General features: G+C 39.1%; 1 protein-coding gene across 10 annotated transcripts in view; it reads right to left on the bottom strand.

The window, feature by feature from the left end:
• The window catches only part of Znf182 (zinc finger protein 182), a 57220-nt gene extending 40709 nt beyond the window's left edge, over positions 1 to 16511 (bottom strand). The window contains exons 1-3 of one of the 10 annotated variants that reach the window (XM_021627337.2): positions 16335 to 16511; positions 15975 to 16091; positions 15004 to 15029 (exon numbers count right to left, since the gene is read on the bottom strand). In XM_021627337.2, the coding sequence (XP_021483012.1) occupies positions 15004 to 15018 (15 nt within the window). In that variant the 5' untranslated portion in view covers positions 15019 to 15029; positions 15975 to 16091; positions 16335 to 16511. Of the gene's footprint in view, positions 1 to 15003; positions 15030 to 15974; positions 16114 to 16334 lie in introns of all 10 variants that reach the window. The other 9 variants (XM_060376802.1, XM_060376804.1, XM_060376803.1 and 6 more) reach the window with 9 other exon arrangements.
• Between the last annotated feature and the right edge of the window lie 3666 nt (positions 16512 to 20177).

Genomic DNA, 20177 nt, shown 5'->3' with positions numbered 1-20177 from the left:
TCTCTAAAATTCAAAGTCTCTCAGCTGTGGGCTCCAGTAAAATCCAAAATAAATTAAATACTTTTTTAACCTTATGAGGAAAGAACCAGGGCATACTTACATTCTGAAAAAAGCAAAACCAAACTCCAAAAGTGTAAACAACTTTATGTCTAATTATTTGGAATTCATTCACGATCTTCTAGATTTCTCAACTACTTCTGGTGTTCTTTGTGATACCATGGTACTGGTATCTCTAAATGCTGGGGTCTTCTGTAGTTTTAGTAATATCTTCTCTTGGCTCTCTTGAGGAACTACAGCCCTACCACACAGTGCCAAGCCCCAGCTGCTCAGCCCTTCATGCTTTCAAATCATGAATAACTCTTACACTACCAAGTTCAGCTGCCAGCACAAGTACAATCTTGGCCACATGTGCAACACAGATTCCGTGTGCTGACTCTCAGGAAACACTTCCCAGAAGAGTTCATCTCTGTGATGCTGTTTTCTTCTTAATCGCTGCTAATTCTTAGCTCCAGCTAATCAGCATCAGTTGTCCCAGTAACATAAAGGTTTCAAACCCTTTAGTAGTCTGGTATCTTGTTAATCATAGCTAATTCTTCAGCCCCAGCTAACCAGAACCACAGAATATTAATTCAAAATAACAAATGGCTCTGACTGAGTCTTTAAACTTCCTCCAGAAACTTTACAAGCCAGGCCCCTATCTTCTACACTACCCTCAACATTCTTATCTTTCAAACTCCTACAGAATATCCCCACTGAGCTCTCAACACAAATGCCTTTTCTAGTCCAAAATTCCAAAATCCTTCCACAATCTTCCCAAAGCACACCGTCAGGTCTCTCAAGGCAATACCCCACTGTCCTGGTAGCAACTTCTGTCCTGTTTAGGGTTTCTACTGCTGTGATGAAACACTTCAACCAAAAACAAGTTGGAAGGAAAGGGTTTATTTGGTTTACACTTCCACATTATAATCTATCACTGAAGGAAGTCAGGACAAAAACACAAACAGGGCAGGAACCTGGAGGCAGGAAGTGATGCAGAAGCCATAGAAGGGGTGCTAATTAGTAGGATGCTCAGCCTGCTTTTATGTAGAGTCCAGGACCACCAACCCAGGAGTGACACCGCCCACAGTGGATTGGGCCATTCCCCATTAATCACTAACTGAGAAAATGCTTTATAGCTGGTTCTCATGGAGGCATTTTTCTCAATTGAGGTTCCTTCCTTTCAGTTAACTCTAGGTTGTGTCAAGTTGGCATAAAACTAGATAGTACACAGCATCTTATATATCCCAAGCTTGCCTTGAACTCCTGATCTTCCTGCCTCCACCTCCCAAGTGCTGGGATATGCTACCATGGCCAGTTTTATTTGATTATGGGATTGAAACGAGGTCTTTGTGGATAAAAGGCAAGCATTCTACTAACAGTTGTATCTATTCCTCTCATCTGTTTTCTGTTTGTGTATGTGGGCATGCATGCCTATGTATGATATATATGTGTGCATGCACATGTGTGTGTAGAAGCCAGAGGCCAACTTCAGGTATCTTCTTTAATTTCTATCCATCCCATTTTTAAACATTTATCCGTATGTCTGTGTGTTGATACGTTTTTATGAAAATATCTGACTACAAACAATTTTAACTTTACAGCCAAGTTAAAAAATACACCTCAAGATCATTCAAGAAGACTATGTACTAAATCTAGTATCCCACTATGTACTCAGCCTATTTAAGTAACCTGCCTTTAAGAGAACAATGTAACCAACCTTACTATGCCTCGGATTTCCCATGAACTTTTATAACCTAAGCTAAATGCATAGTTTGAATCTGAAGTTATATGCTTTTCCATGTCCCTAACCCAGAATTATCTGCCTGTAGTCTTGATTGCTATCTAGGGTTGTCTGGAGTCAGTAAATCAACTCATCCCTTTGTAAAATCTGTTAAAGATTTCTGTAGAGAATTACTTGTTCCTTTCCTATACCATGTTTTCTATGCTGTTCAGTGCATACTGAGCAAAGTCATTTGTTGAGGACACACACAACAGCAACAGACCATCTACAAAACACCACAAACTACCAACTGCTAAGTCGCCTCTGTATCTCCAAGCCTCATATTGACAGAGTCTCTCACTAAACTTAGAACTTGTGATCCCTCTGATCAGCAAACCCCTCTCTAGCTGCCTGTTTTCCTGATGCTGGGGTTACAGAGGTTCATCATAATGCATGGCTTTTACATGGATTCTGGGGATCTGAACTCAGGTCCTCATGCTTATTCAGCAAGCATTTTATCCATTAAGCCATCTATCCAGATTCTTACTTTAAAACAACAACAAAAACAACAACAAAAACCCAAAGAAACATTAAAAACAAAAACTGAACATTAACAAGACCAGATATCTCAAAGGCAGAGTAAAAATGGAACAGAAGTGATGGAGTAGTGACAATTCTTTGTCTTTTTATATAATTTTGTCTTTTAAAAATACATTAAGGGATTGGAGAGACAGCTGGTAAGAACACCGGCTACTTTTGCAGAGGACCTAAGTTCCAGTTCCAGCTCCCATATGGTGGCTTGTAACTGTGTGATTCAGCATGTCCTCTTCTGGTCTACTTGGGCACCAGGCACACAGGTGATGCACAGAAACATATGAAGGTAAAACACCCATGCATTAAAAATTTTAAAATTATGTTAACATTTTATATAAAAAGTTATAAAGTTAAATTGATGACATTGGGAAGAAATAAAATGTAAATATAATACAAACTAAAAATTTAAATCTAACAATATGATAAATAATATATAAGGTCATTATATAGAAAACACAGGAAATAATTAGTCTAAGGAACTTTGGAACTCTATATTTACTGCAGACAGAAGGTATGTAGGCAAATCATATACTGTACTAAGTAAGTTCTCTTTCTGCAGTGATACAGTTCCAGGAATTCTGAGTCTAGTTTTTGTATAATGCTAAGCAAGTAAGTCAATATATTGATGCTAGAAGCCAATATATATTCAGTGCTAGAAAAGAAAACAGTGAGACACAAATGTGGACTAAAGAATAACCAGAAAGATTCATGCAATACTGTATGAAGTCAAGTAAAGTATATAGAAGTGTGCATACGCATGCATATACATATAAGCTGGAAGCCAAATTAAAATAAATTACATGTTGTATAATAGTATTATGTGCAGTAACTACAATTTAGTCAAAATTCCTACTTATTTATTGTTATTATTAGTGTGCATCTGTGTAAGACAGCAAAATAACAAACATTACCAAGCCAAGGAGAGAGGCCTCAGCAGAAAATTACCCTGCTGGCAACTTGATTTTGGAATGCTACTCTCCAGAACTGTGAATAAAAATAGATTGCTGTTTAGACCACAGTCTCCAGTGGTTTGCTATATCTTTACAGGAAATACGTGGAATAACAAGAGTTTGAGTCTTTTGTTTTTGATATTTTAGAATATTTTAACATACATAATGATACCTTGGGGATGAGACCGAAGTTCAAATATAAAATGCACTCATGAAAACACACACACACACAAACACACACAGAGACAGAAAGACAGACAGATACAAGACCCCACACACTCGCACAATATATAAGTAACTGTCCAAGTAACTACCATATTGAAGAGTTCAGCAGTGACTCCCTTGCAAAAGATCATCCTACCTAGGTTGGTTAGTTGGTTCGTTGATGGTTTACACCTCCCCACAGAGGTGCAGAGTAGGGCATGAGAGAGATTCTTGACTGAGTATTTACCTGTTCCCTACTTCCTGGGGACTCTGCACTAGGCATGGGAGAAGGGGTAGAGTATATAGAAGAAGGGAAAGACTAGAGCTGGGCATCCATCTATGCACCTAGACTGCAAGGAAGCCCTTATCCCTGTTGGAGTTAGGTTTTCCAAGTGTAGCCAGTAGGGGGGGGGGAAGTGTTCACATCTCTGTAAGTAACCCAATAAAATTCCTTGGTTCTCCAAGAGTGAACTTCAGCAGAATTGCACCTTGCTTTGTTGTTTTGACCTTGGGAAGAGGAGTAGATGCTGATTTATATTTACTTCAGGGAAGGCATTTTAGCAACATACCTATATCTTAATTTCTGCCATATTTTCGTGTACATGCATTTTGATTTTGAGCCATTATATCACATGAAATCAGGTATGGAATTTTCTAATTCTATAATACTGGCACTCAAAAATATTAGATTTTGGAGCATTTCAGATGTCAGATTTTTAGATTAGGATTGTTCAATCTGATTGTTAATCACATGCACTTAAGAAGGTAAATGAAATTCTCCACTGTGATGTAGGAAGATGGCCTTACTCTAGTCATTTAATAACTACATTAAGTCTAACTATGTGCCCTGAAAGTACACAAGAGGCACCCAAAAAGACTTAAAGGAGAAGTAGAAAGCAATCTGTTTAGGGATAGAAGGACTTCACAAAATTGCTAGAACATGTTATGACTGCCCATTCCCAACAAAAGAAGGCATACAGACCACGTCTCTAAACCCCAACAAAACTGTGTAGGTGGCTCAGCCTTTCCCTAGATCAACAGGTGTTTCTCCAACATCAGACAAGAAGGAAATACAAGCAAAGGAGATCAGTTGGGAGTTTGCAGCAGAGAAAGTGCTTTTTTTCTCCAACTGAGTTTGCCTGTGCTGGCAAATGGGCAACACTTCATGGGAGACCTATATAACAAGCATTCACATGGGAAATACTCTTCATTCCTGCCGGCTAAGAACATTAACTCCTATTGTGGCTAGGCACAAATACTGCAGGTGTAAATCTGCCATAAAAGAATCCTACCTTAGAAAGCACAGCTTCTCTTTGGAGTAGAAAATTCCTATAATTTTATGGTAGCTGGGTGTCCATTTTTACTTTCTTATACCAGAATAAGGGCTCAGTCACTTTCCATACAGCTTCTAACACTCTACCTCCTCTGAATTCCTCAAGGCTAGCAACACAATTCTACTTAACAATTTCTCTACCTTACTTTTAGTGGCCACCCCTCAATGGGACAGGTAGGTACAACCTACTGGAGTTAGTCAGTCCACTGACCCCACATAATTCATGGACTTCTGATATGGTACTGTGACCACCTCTCAGTCACAGCGTGACTCCAAGAATCTTGTTCTTGTTCACTTAAACCTCCAGGTTGAAACTTCTATGAGCAAAACCTAACTAGATAATACCCTGAACCAAACCTACTAAAGGCTTTGGCCCACATGATCCTCACTTTCTCTTGCACTGCACCTGTGTTATATCCCAGATGGTCTTTCTTGTTAATACTGTGAGATATTATAATGCCTTCTTCTAAGTTCCATTTCTGTTATGCCATAGGGATTTTGTGTCTCACCTAACTGGCAAACTTGAATATAACTTCTTCCACTTGTGAAGATATTTTGGTGGGAATATACTACACAATTCAGATAAGAGCCATTGGGTACCAACCAATATAAACAAAGATTCCTGGGTGAGAGTACTAGATAAGAGCAGGAACTTGACATTAAGCCATCCACCAGAGTAAAAGAGTACTTTATTAAGGGCACATTATAATCACCCTACCACATCCTTCTAATAACTGTTCACAACAGGACTTGGATATACAACCACTTTCAGGAGAAAGAACTCAAGTTCAAATTAAAACAAACAAGCAAACAAAACACACCCCACTAAATGTTTAAAAAGAGGGAGGAGACCCTCCCTCTTTTTAAACATTCCATAGAAGATAGTAAAGTGGAGCTGCAGGGAACATAAAAGTACACATGAAATTACAGGGAGGAGGAATTTAGGAATGTAACCTCATAAAATCAATATCAGCTCCTGGCTCATCCTCAAGCTATTCATGTGTGCAGCTAGTCTGAAACAGAACTGTGAGAACTGAACTAAGGGAAGCCCACATGCCAGAACTGGCTATTAGGCAGGCATGATGGGTATATTTTATATTAGTAAGGTTTGAAAACTGAATAAACATTAAAAACATAACAACAACAACAACAACAAAAGACCCTGAACTACACTGGGCAGATTACAATGTGTAGTCTGAACTCAAGTGGGTTAACTGCCTATCATAAAGAGAAAAATCAACTTTCTCCTTAGGATTCACACAAAAGCTGGAATATGTAGATGTTAAAATCAATACTTTTAACAATGTAAAGACAGATGTAGGTAGCACATGGCTGGCTACCCACTTGAGTGGCTGAGGCAGGATGATAAAATGAATCTAGGAATTTGGGACCTGACAGCAAACAGTAAACGTCACATAAAAACAACACCCTAAACCAAACAAAGAGACAATTACACTGTAGTAGTGTCCAGTGTAATTGTCAATGCATGTATGACAACCAAAACAGAAAGGAGACCTAAGTATATAAGGAAACTTATATAATAGCCAAGTTCATAATCCAGCTAAAGAAGTAAAAATATTAACATTAATTATATTATATAAAGTTAAGTACACATGATAATCTCTAGAGCAAACACAAAAGAAACTATGTCAATAGATATAGTATAAAAGACAACCAAGGGCCAGGCATGGTGGTACTGAGCTGCAATTTCAATGTTTAAGAAGCAGATGAGGCAGGATGATCACAAGTTTGAGGCCCCTGGCTGTATATTAAGTTCCAAAACAGCTTGAAATGGAAAGAACCAGTAGACAGAAAAACAACACAGGCCTTTAGTCCCAGCACTCAGGAAGCAGAGCAGGCGGACGTGTGAGTTCAAGACCATTGAAGGGTTAGATAGTAAGACTGTCTCAAAACAAAGACAACCAACCAAAGAAAAGAGTATAAAGCCAAATAATACCACCAACTAACCACTGACACATATAGAACACCCGACTAAAAAGCCGAGCATGCATTTTTTTTCAAGTATGTAAGGGTAGGGAAACAAGTTTAGACAAACTTAATACAATTGAAATCACTGGGCTACATAGCAACATAGCAAGACCCCATCCAAAAAAAAAAAAAACATAATACAAGCTAAACCCATGATACTCAATAGTAGAGTTATATTAGACCTAGGAGGGTTCTGGGTTTATTTCTTACCCCATACAGAGAGACAAATAACTATATCATACAAAAAAAAAATTTAAATAATTTTTTAAAGGCAGCAAGAGGAACTACCACCAAACAAAACTGAAAAAAAAAAACAGTGAATGAATAATGAAACAGAACACTAAAATCCAATTACAATTAAAGGTATAAAGACTACAATATACCAATTAAATGAAATTTTCTAAATTGATTAAAAATATTGCCCAGTATTAGTCACTTAATTGTATGCTTCCCAGTTCATATATTTGGAGACCAATTCATATATGATATTTGGAGATAGGATATTTATAGAGGTAACTAAGAGTTAAATGAAGGGTACAGCTGAAGATCAGTGGTAGAGTAATTGCCTAGCAAGCACAAAACCCTGGGCTCAATCCCCAGCACTGTCATAAAAGAAAAAGGGAAAGCTAAAGGAAGGTATGAAAGAAAAGCCAATAAAGAACTAGCAAAAGAAGAGGAACAGTGTGAAGTGAATAGCAAGTTCACAGCAAATATACAAGTAGAGAGCAGGCCTTAATCACATAATAAATCAGAGATGACTTTGAACTTGGAATTCCGAGCCTCTAGACCTGTGAAAAGAGAAAGTTTCATTGTTTAAGGCACCTAGTCTTAGTTATGATAGTTTTAACAGACTAGTTACCCAACTATATGTTATTTACAAGAGCATTCTACCAATTCAACTATCCTTGAAAAGAATTTATAATTAAAAAATATTATTTGAGCCTGTTCTCTCCTTCTATTAGGGATGTCTCAGGAACTAAACTCGTGTCAGGCTTGACAGCAGATGCCTTTACTGTTTCACCACCCTACCCTTGAAAGAAAGTTTAAATCAATAATCTAGGCTTATTCCTTAAGAAAATTAAAAAAGAAAGAAAAAGAAAATTAACACAAAACAAACTGAAGACTTAATAAAAAACAAAATTTAAAGTAGAAAAAAATAACACATACAAATCAATAAAGAATGATTATTTTTAAAATATCACAAGAGACTGAGAGATGGCTCAGTGGCTGTAAGCACTGGCTGTTCTTGTAGTGGACCCTCATTTCAGTTTCTAGGCCCCATATAAAGGCTTGCAACCATTTGTGACTCCAGATCCAGGGGATCCAATGCTTTCTTCTGATCTCTGTAAACACTGGACAGGCACGCTGGTACACAAACATGCAGGCAGGCAAAGTACTCATATACATAAAACTTAACAAAATAAATCTAAAGGCATAAAATCTTTACAAAGCCTTAGCAAGACTGACAAAGGTGGGCATAAATTGCTAATACAAGAAATGAAATTATAAATAGAGAGGCCAAGAGACGTCTGTTAAAAACAAAACAAAACAAAACTATACATTAAATTCATAAAGGGACCCAATCTTCACAAACCAAAGCTCACCCAAGATGGAAAAGTCAACATGGATATATCTGGAATTAATATAGAAGTTGAACATTTATTTATTTATTTTGCAGTTTTGGGATATAACCCAGAAATTATCCATTAGGGAAATGTTCTACCACTGTGCCATTATCTTCAGCCCCTGAAATTGAATATTTTTAGTTAGCCTACAATTAAAAGAAAATGTTTAAAGACTGTCTATGAATTATTTAAAATAGAATTCACTCTAGTTCCCAGAAAATAGAAGTGAAAAGATTAGCTTCAATCTCATGAGGCATTACACTAATAGTAAAACTAAAGCAGAAAACAGTGTCAAACCCATTACAATGTATAATATGTGCTAATAATTCTATTAAAAGACCATCATTTATGGACTGAAAACTGTGTCCTTCAAAACATTATACACCTAAATACTAATCCCCAATATAGCAGGATTTGGACTAAGGAGACTAAGGTCAAATGCAGTCAGAAAGGTAGACCCTTCACCTGACAGGAGTGAGTCCATACAGGAAGGAGAGCAATGAAGTTCCCTGACCCCTTTCCCCTATAGTGTACACATAGGACAGGCTATGTAGGGGAAAACACAGAAAAGTGGCCACCAACAAGTAAAGAAGACACCTTACCAGAAACCAGCCCTGCTTGCACCTGATCTTGTATTTCCAGTCTCTAGAGCTGTGAGAAGATAAGTTTATATAGTTTAGGCTACCCAAAACTCAAAACTTTTAATCTTTAATCTTTGTGTGTGTGTGTGTGTGTGTGTGTGTGTGTGTGTTATTGATGACTGAACTATACCTGTATCAACTGTGGTTTCTTCTCTAGGTAATCTAAGCAGGACAAAATAAATGCATAAGATCTGTATGCTGAAAGGAATAAAACATCAATGAGATTATTAAAGGTCTAAATAAATGGAGCAGTATACTGTATTCATGGATGTCAACTCTCCTAAAATGGCTTTCAATGTTACTTAATTTCTATCATAGTCCTAGCAAGAGATTCTAAAACATGTAAGCAAGATCATCATAAAATTTATGAAGAAATCAAAAGGAAAGGAATACATATAGCCAATCAATTCTGGCATGGTGGAATAAAGTTAAGAGATTTTATATTAAAATTAATGAAGGCACTGTAGTAGTGGTGGAAGACCAATACACAAATCAACAGAATAAAACAGACAACTCCTAGATGAAAACACAGGAACTGGCCATTGGAGTATATGGTACTCATCTGCCAAGAGGCAGGAAGACCAAGAGTTCCTGGCCAGAATGGATTATATAGTCAGTTTCAGGCCAACCTGGGTTACATATCAAGACCTTAAAAAGTAAGAAAAAAAAAAAAACAGTCAACAAAACACAAGAGTAAAACACATCAGTAGTTGGTTTGAGATTTAATCCCTAAGGCTCAACAACAGAAATAATAATTAAGTAGGATTAAACGAAAAAGCTTCTGCACAGGGAAGGAAATAGCTAACAAAGTAAAGAGACAAACCTGTGGATTGGAAGGCAATACTTAAAAGTTGTATTTAAATTATTTAAAAGTGATTGTTTGTGATAAGTTATTAATAGTAAAAAAAAAAGACAAGGAACTCAACAGCAAGCAAACAACTCCGCTTGAAAACAAGTAATCTCAACATATTCTTCTTAGAAAAAAGACATAAGCAAGCACACACCTGTAAATGCTGCTCTTGGGAGGCAAGCTTAAGCTACATAGCAAGTTCATTGCTGACCTGCAACACTGTCTCAAAAAAAGACACAAAAATAGCCAACAGGTATGTGAAAAAATACTCAAAATCACTAATCATTACAGAAATACAAATTAAAACCATGAGTTATCTCCTATTTTTCGGGATGGCTGTTATCAAAACTATGAATGATAACAAGGATTAACAAGGATAGCATGGCTGGTAGGAATGTAAATTAGTACAGCCATTATAGAAATAATGAAAATATTTCTTTAAAAAAGCTAAAATTAAACTTCCATACAATTCAGTAATTTGACTTCTAAGTGTAGACAAAAGATTTGAATTATGTTCAAGAGACATCTACATTCCCAAGTTCACAGCAGCACTAGTCACAATACTCAAGACAGGGAATCAAACTGTGTCCATCATGAGATAGATACATAAAGTGTTTATGGAATACCATTCAACTCTTAAGAGAAACCCTGTCTCAAAAAACGGAAGGAAGGAAGGAAGGAAGGAAGGAAGGAAGGAAGGAAGGAAGGAAGGAAGGAAGGAAGGACCCAAAAAAACAGAGGTGGGGAAAGGCAGAGTGTGGTAGTGCATGAATCCCAACACTCAGGGGGCAGAAGTAAGCAGATCTTTGTGAATTCGAGGACAGCCTGACAACCTGGTCTTCATAGGGAGTTTCAGGCTAGCCAAGTTTACGCAGTAATACCCTATATCAAAAAAGGGAAATTATGTCATTATGACAATGTAGATGAACCTGGAGGAAACTATGCTAAATGAAATTAAGAAGACATACAGACTGTATATTCTCTATTACATGTAGAATTTAGACTCATATGTAAGTAGATTCACAATCAAACTCAATAGTGGCAGAGAGCAGAATGGAAGATAACAGAGGCTGGAGGGGATTAGGGAGATATTGATCAAAGCATAGAATATGTCAGTTAGACAGGATTAAATAAGTATTTGAGATGATAGACATGTTGGATTCGATAAGCATTTCACAATAGGTAAATAGCATCATTTTGTGTCTGCTCCCTATCACCTTGCTTTCTTATAACTCAAGATGATCTACCGAAAAATGGCACCATCCATCATGGGATGGGATTTCTCACAGCAATCATTAATCAAGAAAATGGCCATATGGTCAATCAGCCTGGAGCATTTCATCAATTAAACCTCCTTATCCCCAGGTGACTCTAGTTTGCATCAAGTTAACAAACACATGAGCCAGTATAGTATCCAGTAAATATATACAACTATACTGAATATTCCAAGTGGGTTACCTAGTAATGTGAACAGGGACTGCCTCTGACATAATCTGATTGGCCTGCTCTTTGATCACCTCCCCCTGAGGGGGGAGCAGCCTTACCAGGCCACAGAAGAGTACAATGCAGCCACTTTTGATGAGAGCTGATAGACTAAGATCAGAAAGGAGAGGAGAACCTCTCCTATCAGTGGACTTGGGGAGGGGCATACATGCAGAAAGGGGAGGGAGGGTGGGATCGGGAGGGGAGGAGGGAGGGGCTTGTGGAGGGATACAAAATGAATAAAGTGTAATTAATAAAAAATAAAAAAAAATCCAAAAAAAAAAAAGAACAGAGACAGATACCACCAATATATTTTTGTAGTGTTCAGAATTGAGCCCAGGTTCTTGCCCATGCTAGGCAGGTGTTCTACCATAGTGCTACATCCCTAGCATTTGCATTTTGGGGACAGGATCCTGCTATGTAGCTCAGGGTAACCCAGAACTCATGGTCCTCTTATCTCAGCAGGGATTACAGCTATGGGCCATCATGCCAGAGGATAACTCACTGACCTGAAGTGAGAGGTCGGACAGGACTTTGTGTAGACTGAGTGTCTGTTACTAGAGGTTTCATTTATATCATATTCATAAAACAACTAAAGACCTGAAATAGAGAACAGATAGGAATTTCCAGGAGTCTAGGTTTGGGGTTGGGGGTTAGGTAACAGTGAATGTAGCCTTGAGGTAGGCTTAAAGTGATGTAATATTTTAGGCTTGATCATGTAAATGTCTGTGATATTGTACTATAGTTCTGAAAGATCTAACAGGTATACAGGTCCTCTCTGTATTAGTCTTCAAACTGTATATATGTACATATTCTTCAAACTGTATGTAAATCAATAACCTTAAAAGCAAATATATAATTTCCAACTAAGGTTATATGTGACCCCAATTTATATCACACACTTGAGAAAAGCAAAACTGTAAAGAAACAGAATATAGAGCTATAGTTGCCTGAGTTTGCGCGATGGGAGATAATAGAACTATAAAAAAAAAAAAAAAAAAAAAAAACGGCACAAGACACTTTTCAGGGAGATGAAACTACTCTCCATTTCACTGGTTAGTTAGTTATATCAATCTACTTGTGTTAACATCTGTTAACTTGTACAACAGCAAGATTTTACTGTAATTAAAAAAAACTGAATACTGAGCAAAAAAAGAAAAAGATAGTAGGTTGTTAATATCTTGAGGAAATTGTCTTTTGGATGGAAAAGAATTGAAAATCAAACTAAGGAGATTATTTCGGGAAAATCATTTGAAAGAGAATAGCTTCCCTAAAGGGATTTCATTCCCAAACTATTCTGTCTCCATTCTCTTTATGGAATGTTATAGGAAATAACTGCAGGAAAACAGGGACACATTTGTTATCAGTATATTATTGAAGACAATTCTACATGAAGACACAACTATGATCTAAAGTATAATTCCAGAAAACATTGGTTTCCCCTGAGGCCTTTGTATGCAGTATCCTAACAAAATAAGGCAAGCCAAGGTACTGGTTACAATACCATATAGCTGCCAGAAGTCTCAAAGAGAAACTGGAAACTCAAAAATGATCTTACCAAAAGAACTGACAATTTTTTAACTTTACAATGGTGCAAAAATACCGTAAACTGAACAGAAACCATACTTTGAATTTTTATTTCTTCTGATTTAAAGATAAGTAGTATTCTATTCTCCCATGATTGAGCAACAGCTCCCAGTAAGCAATATCATAATGGCCTATACACAGCATAGTATACTGTGTTGCCATGATGTTTAGTAGGACAAGGGCATTAAATGAAATTTCAAATTTGAGTTGACATAACTCCAGGATGTAACATCACTGTAAGTTAAGAAGCATCTAGGTAGGCCACGCCTCCTCCAACTGCTGAGCCTCAGAAGGTCCCAAGAGAGATGTGTTGCCGAGTGAAATAGGGGGCCACCCCTCCAGCCAGAAGATGAAAGGAACGCTTCTGGGGACCCGGAGAGGGGAAAAGAGAGGGTTAGAGCCATGTGAGGCCGGAAGAGAGGGAAAGACTGTACGAACCAGATGGGAAGATGGGAGTGTGAGGAGAAGCTGACCCAGGGCTAAGTGGTGGGTGTGAGAAAGGGAAGCCTGGAAGGAGAACTAGAAGACCAAATGCTATTTTATTACAGGACTGAAACTCAGAAGGGTCATTCAGAGACAGTAGAAAAGGGCTCCAGACCCAAGGAAGTAAGACACCAAGATTTCCATTAGAGCAGGTTCTAAATTGGTGAGAGAATTGTTAAAGGATGCATTTGGGGCCGGCTCAGCAGGTAAAGCTGCTTCTCACCTGAGTTCTGTCCCCAGGCCCTAAAGAGTGAAAGGAGAGAACTGCTCTCACCTGTTGTCTGACCTCTGTGTGCCTACTGTGGCATTCGTGCTGTCCCATATTGCTGGGGATAAGGGGCAGGATTAAGATGCACCATTGGTCTACGGTGAGGATGGAAAAACACAGGAGATTTACTACAAGTTTGAGACAAGTCTAGTCTATATAGGGAGCTCCAGGCCATCTAGGGTATGGAAGGGATATCCTGACCCTGCATAACAAACCAAGAAGCACTTTAGTTATATTAGGCAGATGGCACAGGTGCAGTCCTAGCACTGGTGCAACTAAAGCATTTTAGCTTATACACTTTGTTGCTTCTGTTTATTCTGTAAAAGGGTGACCACAGGCCCAGTCCTTAATCCGTGTCCACTGTGTAGGTCTCATGGCTCCTACTTTTGGTATGAATGCTGGTCCTGCTGTTGTTGAGTCCCTGTTCTCAAAGAGACAGAACTTTTCATTGTTGTTTTTCAATTTTGAACATATTTTCACTGCAAAGTCCTGGCTGGCCTGGTAGTCCTCTGTAGCCCAGGTGCCTATGAACTCACAGCAATTCCGTCTTAATTTTCAGAATGCTGGGATAATAGACATAAATCACCATGAGACAGACACTTAATACGTCTAAATACTATAAAGACCAGGGTACATAGTGTCCAAGGTATTCTCTTCATCCTGGGGTGCTATATGCAGAGGAGCCCAACTCTCTTGTTAAAAATCTGGAGCAAAGATGTCAAGATGACTAAGCTCACTAGTTTATTGTCAGACCTAAGATCTGAACTCAATCTCCAAGACCACATGTGGAGAGGAGAAAACTGACTCTCAAAGGTTGTTCTCTGGTCTACATACAATGTATGCTGTGACAGGAGAGCATATATAGACACAAACAAGATCTAAGGAAAACTCAGAAATTTCCGGGAGTGGTGGCACACCCTGTAATCCCAGCACTCTGGGATGCAGAGACAGGTGAATCTCTGTGAGTTTGAGGCCAGCCTGGTCTAAAAAGTGAGTCCAGAATAGCCAGGGCTAGACAGAGAAACCTTGTCTCTGAAAAAGCAAAAAAAAATAATAATAATAACAAAGTATCTATATTTGTTACCCATACATACTCGATGCATCAACTATATAACTTGACCTTAATTGGTTATTTTTCATTTTCTCTGATCCCAGTAATTTACAATTTCCTCTTTTGTGGTGCTTATGTCTATAATACCTCATCACATCTATGATAAAAATATAAAACACAGACTTACCTGGGGTTTGGCCATTTCCTGCTTTTCTTGAGAAAACAGATGTATGAAGGTTGAGCCGGAATGAGTAAATTAGAATATAAGAGTAGACGCCATTAGATATACAGTGTTCAGAATTGTCAGAAAGACCCTCACATGAGAGGCCACTCTCTGATAGAGTTTGAGCAAGTATAAGGGTTTTTGTTTTGTTCTCTCTACATAGCCATGGCTGGCCTTAAACACACAAAGATCTGCCTGTCTCTGTATCCTAAGTACTAAAATTAAAGGGGTGCACTACCACATTCAGCAACAATTATAAGTTTTAAGACAAGCCTATATATTCTCATTATGTCATAAGAATTATGAACAAAAAGGCTTATAAATATATTTTTTCCTAGTAGGTTCTAGAACCTAGTCCTAGGTCCTTGTACATGCTATACCACTGTGATACACAGAAATGATTTTAATAATGGCAAAGTTAAGCAATACTATACCACTGAGATACACAGAAATGATTTTAATAATGGCAAACTTAAGCAATCCTACATAATTTATATTATGATAATAAGTAGAAATTCAGGAAATAATGATATATAGTTGTTAAAATAATGTATAAAATTGTACATTTATTACCTACATCCTTTGTGGTACATGCAGTTCAATTCAAAGTTTAGAAATTTCTAAATGAAAAAGGCATAGAAAAACCACAGGCACACAATTTTAAAGGTACAAATTATATTTTAACTATTCAGTCAGACATAGCTTTTATATGACTAAAATTGGACAGAACATTGAAATAAAGGGTAAAATTAGTTCTTGTTTTCTTCCCTTCTATTTTCCAGTTAAATTATAACTCAAATATTATTTAAGCTCCAAAAAATCCTCACCTATTATTCAATGGTACATCAATTCACCCAGTTTAATACTTGTCTATCCCTCCCAGACCCCAAACTGTCCAAAGGCCGCTAAGGCTCTAAAGATTTTTTTCCCCTCACCTACTGGGGCCTTCTAGCCAGGTGCTGCAAAGAAATCTTTAGAAGCTGATTCAGTCAAGCACCTTTCCAGCGTCTTCCGCGAGGGGTACACTGGCAGACCGAGACGTGGGAGACTGTCTAAACAGAAGAGATCAGTGTGCTGAAAAATGTGTAAAAGCCAAAGTTTAATAAGACTCACTTAATCATAACTAGCCTCATAACTATTAAGTCTGCAGACCCCAATTCACTGCTCTCTCAAGCCCCCATCATCCCACCTCCCAGTCTCTCACATCAATGACACACACGAACCTCCCTTCACTCATCCCTCAGAACTCCCCACCATTCAGCTTTCGACCCCAGGTGCTAGACCCTCGAGCTTACTCAACCAGATGTTTTGCAGGCTGCTCCGGAAACCTTTACAGAGAACCGCCCAGAAAAGTAGCAGTCTCTGGTTGTGGGACGGCGACTTGTTCTACGCATGCTCAAAGATCCCTTTGAGACCTCAGCAACCAATAGTCAACATGGCGCCGAGAGGGCAACCCCGCCCAAAGCAGGCGCAGAAGGTAGCTGGCTGTGTCGGTGACGTCACTTATGGGGAGCGATTTCTGCAGCTGTTGTTTCTGTTACGCCTGTGAATAGCGTGCAAAGCTGGTGTTTATTTTACAAAGATCGGAGTTTCTAAGACGCCAGCCACCTTTTTTTTTTTTAATACGGTGGAGAAAAATATTCTAACAGGAAGGAAATTTCGTGCAGCGAACTCAGAGGGCAGCCACGGAGTTGCAGGCGTAATTAACAAGACAATGCAGGGCTGGATACTTTAAGTGCTTTCATTGTGAGTTTAGGAAAAAGACCCTGGCTCCATCCATTTCCTAGAACTGGGAGTTTGTATTCTAGCGTAGAAAGGATTACAGGACTCTTGACAACAAGCTGAAGAATTAACAAGCACATGGGGCCACAAGCACACACTTAGAAGAGTACCTTAATATTAAGTGGTGGTTAACTGTGCCTTTGCCTCTCCAGAGAAAGCAATCTGTCACTGTTTTGAGAATGAGGAGATGTGGGCATTGACTACATGGTGTAGGACTTTCTCAAACAGGGACAGCGCTTCATATTTTATTTATTAAGAGAGATGAAGCAACGTAATACTGAGCTTAAAATTAAAGCTGCAAGCAGTTAGTTACTGTCCACTTCACTGCTACTCAATAATTTTTTTTCTTTTTTTTTTTAATGGTGTGGGATAGCCCAAATAAAAACCTCAGCTCTTGGTGCTACCCACCAGCTGGCTATGGGCCTATTTCCCAGACAGAAATCGTAGGCAGGCTACTTTCGCAAATTTTGTTTTTTCTCTGTGATTGGTGGCAAGTCAGGTGGTGGCTGAAGCATGTGACAGGACAACCTCAAACAGGTTTCTTAGGAAAGTTAGTACCACACATTTGCTACCACAAAACTTGGAGAACTCCAGAACACCCTGCAATTTATTATTGGTGCTAAGAGACAAGGCTGTAATTGCCTAAAGCAAATGGCTGTGATTAATGCAAATACTTCTAGAACTAAGGGTCCACAAATCAGAAGTCTGCACAAAGACTATGCCAGTTTAGGGGACCACCTGCTGATCTTCCGTAAAGTAATGCTTGAAGAGTTTCTTCTCACCTACTTACAATTTTCCTCTCTGTTTGTTAGCATTTATATAAAAATTCCACGCACACAACCAATCTTACCCGAAAGAGTTGATTCAGGGGAAGGAAAACAGAAGAGGGTTAGGGGCCTGAGTGAGCCATGGGTGCAAAGACAAAGAGACAGAGATAGGGGAAAGGGGTGGCCTGACAGACAAAAAGGGAGAGAACAAGAGAAGAGAGAGAGAGAGAGAGAGAGAGAGAGCACATGAAGAGGCAGGGGTCCTTTTAACCTGGGCCCCTGGCAACAGTGACCAATGATATCTCAGGTGGCAAAGCAACCTAGAAGTGGGTTAGTGCTTCAACTTGTGAACTAACACTGTTTTTTTGTACATTATTAGCTTTCACTCTAACAGCACACTATGAGCTGCTACAGAGCAGTTCCAATAAATGGGTTTTCATCATACCCACATGTATATAATATGACATCTGTATGAATATATATTATATAATATAATATGCATATAATGACCTCAGATACTCTTCCAGGACAACAACGTGCAGTGCACTTTACTCTGGGAACTAATATATTTTCTTTCACTCACATTGATTTTTTTTAGGAACCACATAAGGATGTTTATTTCACACAGGGCTTTGTACAAAACATCTACACATATTTTTTACAGAATAAGTAAATAGCTGAAGGTAAATTGACAATGCTTTATTTTCAGTAGCAGGGGAGTCCTGTTGTGGTCAACTGAATCTCTTCAACTCAGCACAAGCCAGTGCAACCTGATTGATTGGATGCAGAATTGTGGCTTGGCCCCTGAGCCCATGACCCTTCCCTCAGCCAGCACACTTCCAACAGACTAGGGGCATAGATGACAAGCTCCTGCGGTAGACTGGCAGTACTTGTCACCCTGTAACTCTGGATCCTGGAAAATTTTCCTTTGTCCTGAATTAATCCTGGTGAATCACTTACCCTAGTCAGGGGTCCCATGTGGAGAAGGGCTTACCACTCCAGCTTGACTTGGTTAAAGTGTGTTGTGTAACTCAGCCTGGACACCTCCTATATGCTCTGGCTTCATAGGTGCTTGGCATGCAGTGCCCTACTGTATAGAGTGGACATAGGGGACAAGGAGATGGGGAGGAGACACATGTGAGGTCTGGACATGACATGACTAGAGGAGTGCCCAGGAAAGATCAGGAAACTGAAAGGATAGATAATTCCCACTACACACTCTAAAGCAGCAAAATGCACTTTTGTTTTCAAGCCAGTTGCCATAAAACACACCTGGCTTCACTTTTAAGCCATCCTAGGAAGACCACGATATCCCATCAGTCCCATGCACCTCTCCTGGAGGAGCTCAGGGGTAAGTGGGGCTGGTGGTGTGGGTTTCCTGCCAAAGCCTGTCTACGTGCTGGCAAGTTTCTAAGGACATTCCCAGCCTGTGATCAGCAGTGAGGAGATCAACAAAAGGACAGGCCAGGTAGGAAATTAGTGGAAAATAAGAAAAATAGGACAGGAAGTGGCACCTTGAAGCATGAGGCTGCTCACAAAGCAACTTTGGCTAAACTGAGCAGGGAGCATATCACAGGTGCCATCCTGTCATCCCAGATGATTGGGAGCTGAGGCAGGAAGATCAAAAGTTCAAGGGTAACTAAGGTAGACCCTGTCTCAAAAATAAAGACTACTTTAAAAAACTTGGGGCTGCTCAATGGTAGAACACTTGCTTCAAATGTGCAAGGTCCTGTGCTCTATTCACCTCAAAAAAGGAAAAAAAATTAACCCAAAAGAAGCTCATTAATCTGATAGCTTCTCCCATGAACAGGCTTGAGAGATGTCTCAGCATTTAATAGCGCTTACTGCTTCTGTTTTACCAGAGGACCATAGTTCAGGTCCCAGTATCCACATTAGGCTCCAGGGATCCTGAAGCCCACCTCTGGCCTCTGTGGGCATCTGCACATATGCATAAATAACATTTTTATAAGTGAGAGTCCTTGCTGTTAGGTGTGGTATACAATCATAAAAGTAGAATTTAAATGTTTTTGTAGGTAATACAAAAACATGGCTTGTAGAAGAGAAAGAATAGGGAGACACAGTCCATCTAGATGATTAACATCCCTTTGCATGCAAAATCTAGGATGGAATCATAAAATTTAACTAGAACCCATCTCATGTCTTTCTCTGACTCTAACCAGCTAATAGAGCTACTTTTAGGAGAGCCCAGCTGGCTCCCAGGCTAGAGTTCTCTCCCCTTGCTTTCATTCCAAGGCTGGACTTTGTTCAGCAGTCCCTGCCTGCATTGTTTAAGATATACAAGACATGTAATGCTGTTAGGTGGTCATCTCTGGGCCCAACTTTCTTCTAGGCAGTGAGATGGGTAGTCAGGTGCTCGAGAGCCACTTCAAACAGGGGGAAAGGAGCAGAGAACACTCAGGTCCACTAATCCCAGTGTCAGGCAGTGTCAGCTCTGCCACTAGCCACCAAAGCCAAAAGACAAGTTACCAAGGGTGGCCGAGAGAACACCTCTGACAGAAACCCTTTAATCACAGAAATTCCATCCTCTTTCTGGAAATGAGAGCTCGGTGCGCTGGGTGAGAAAGTGGC

The sequence above is a fragment of the Meriones unguiculatus genome (genome assembly GCF_030254825.1).
Source record: "Meriones unguiculatus strain TT.TT164.6M chromosome X unlocalized genomic scaffold, Bangor_MerUng_6.1 ChrX_unordered_Scaffold_31, whole genome shotgun sequence".
In the NCBI taxonomy this organism is placed as follows: Eukaryota; Metazoa; Chordata; class Mammalia; order Rodentia; family Muridae; genus Meriones; species Meriones unguiculatus.
This window is presented reverse-complemented; position numbering and strand designations above follow the sequence as displayed.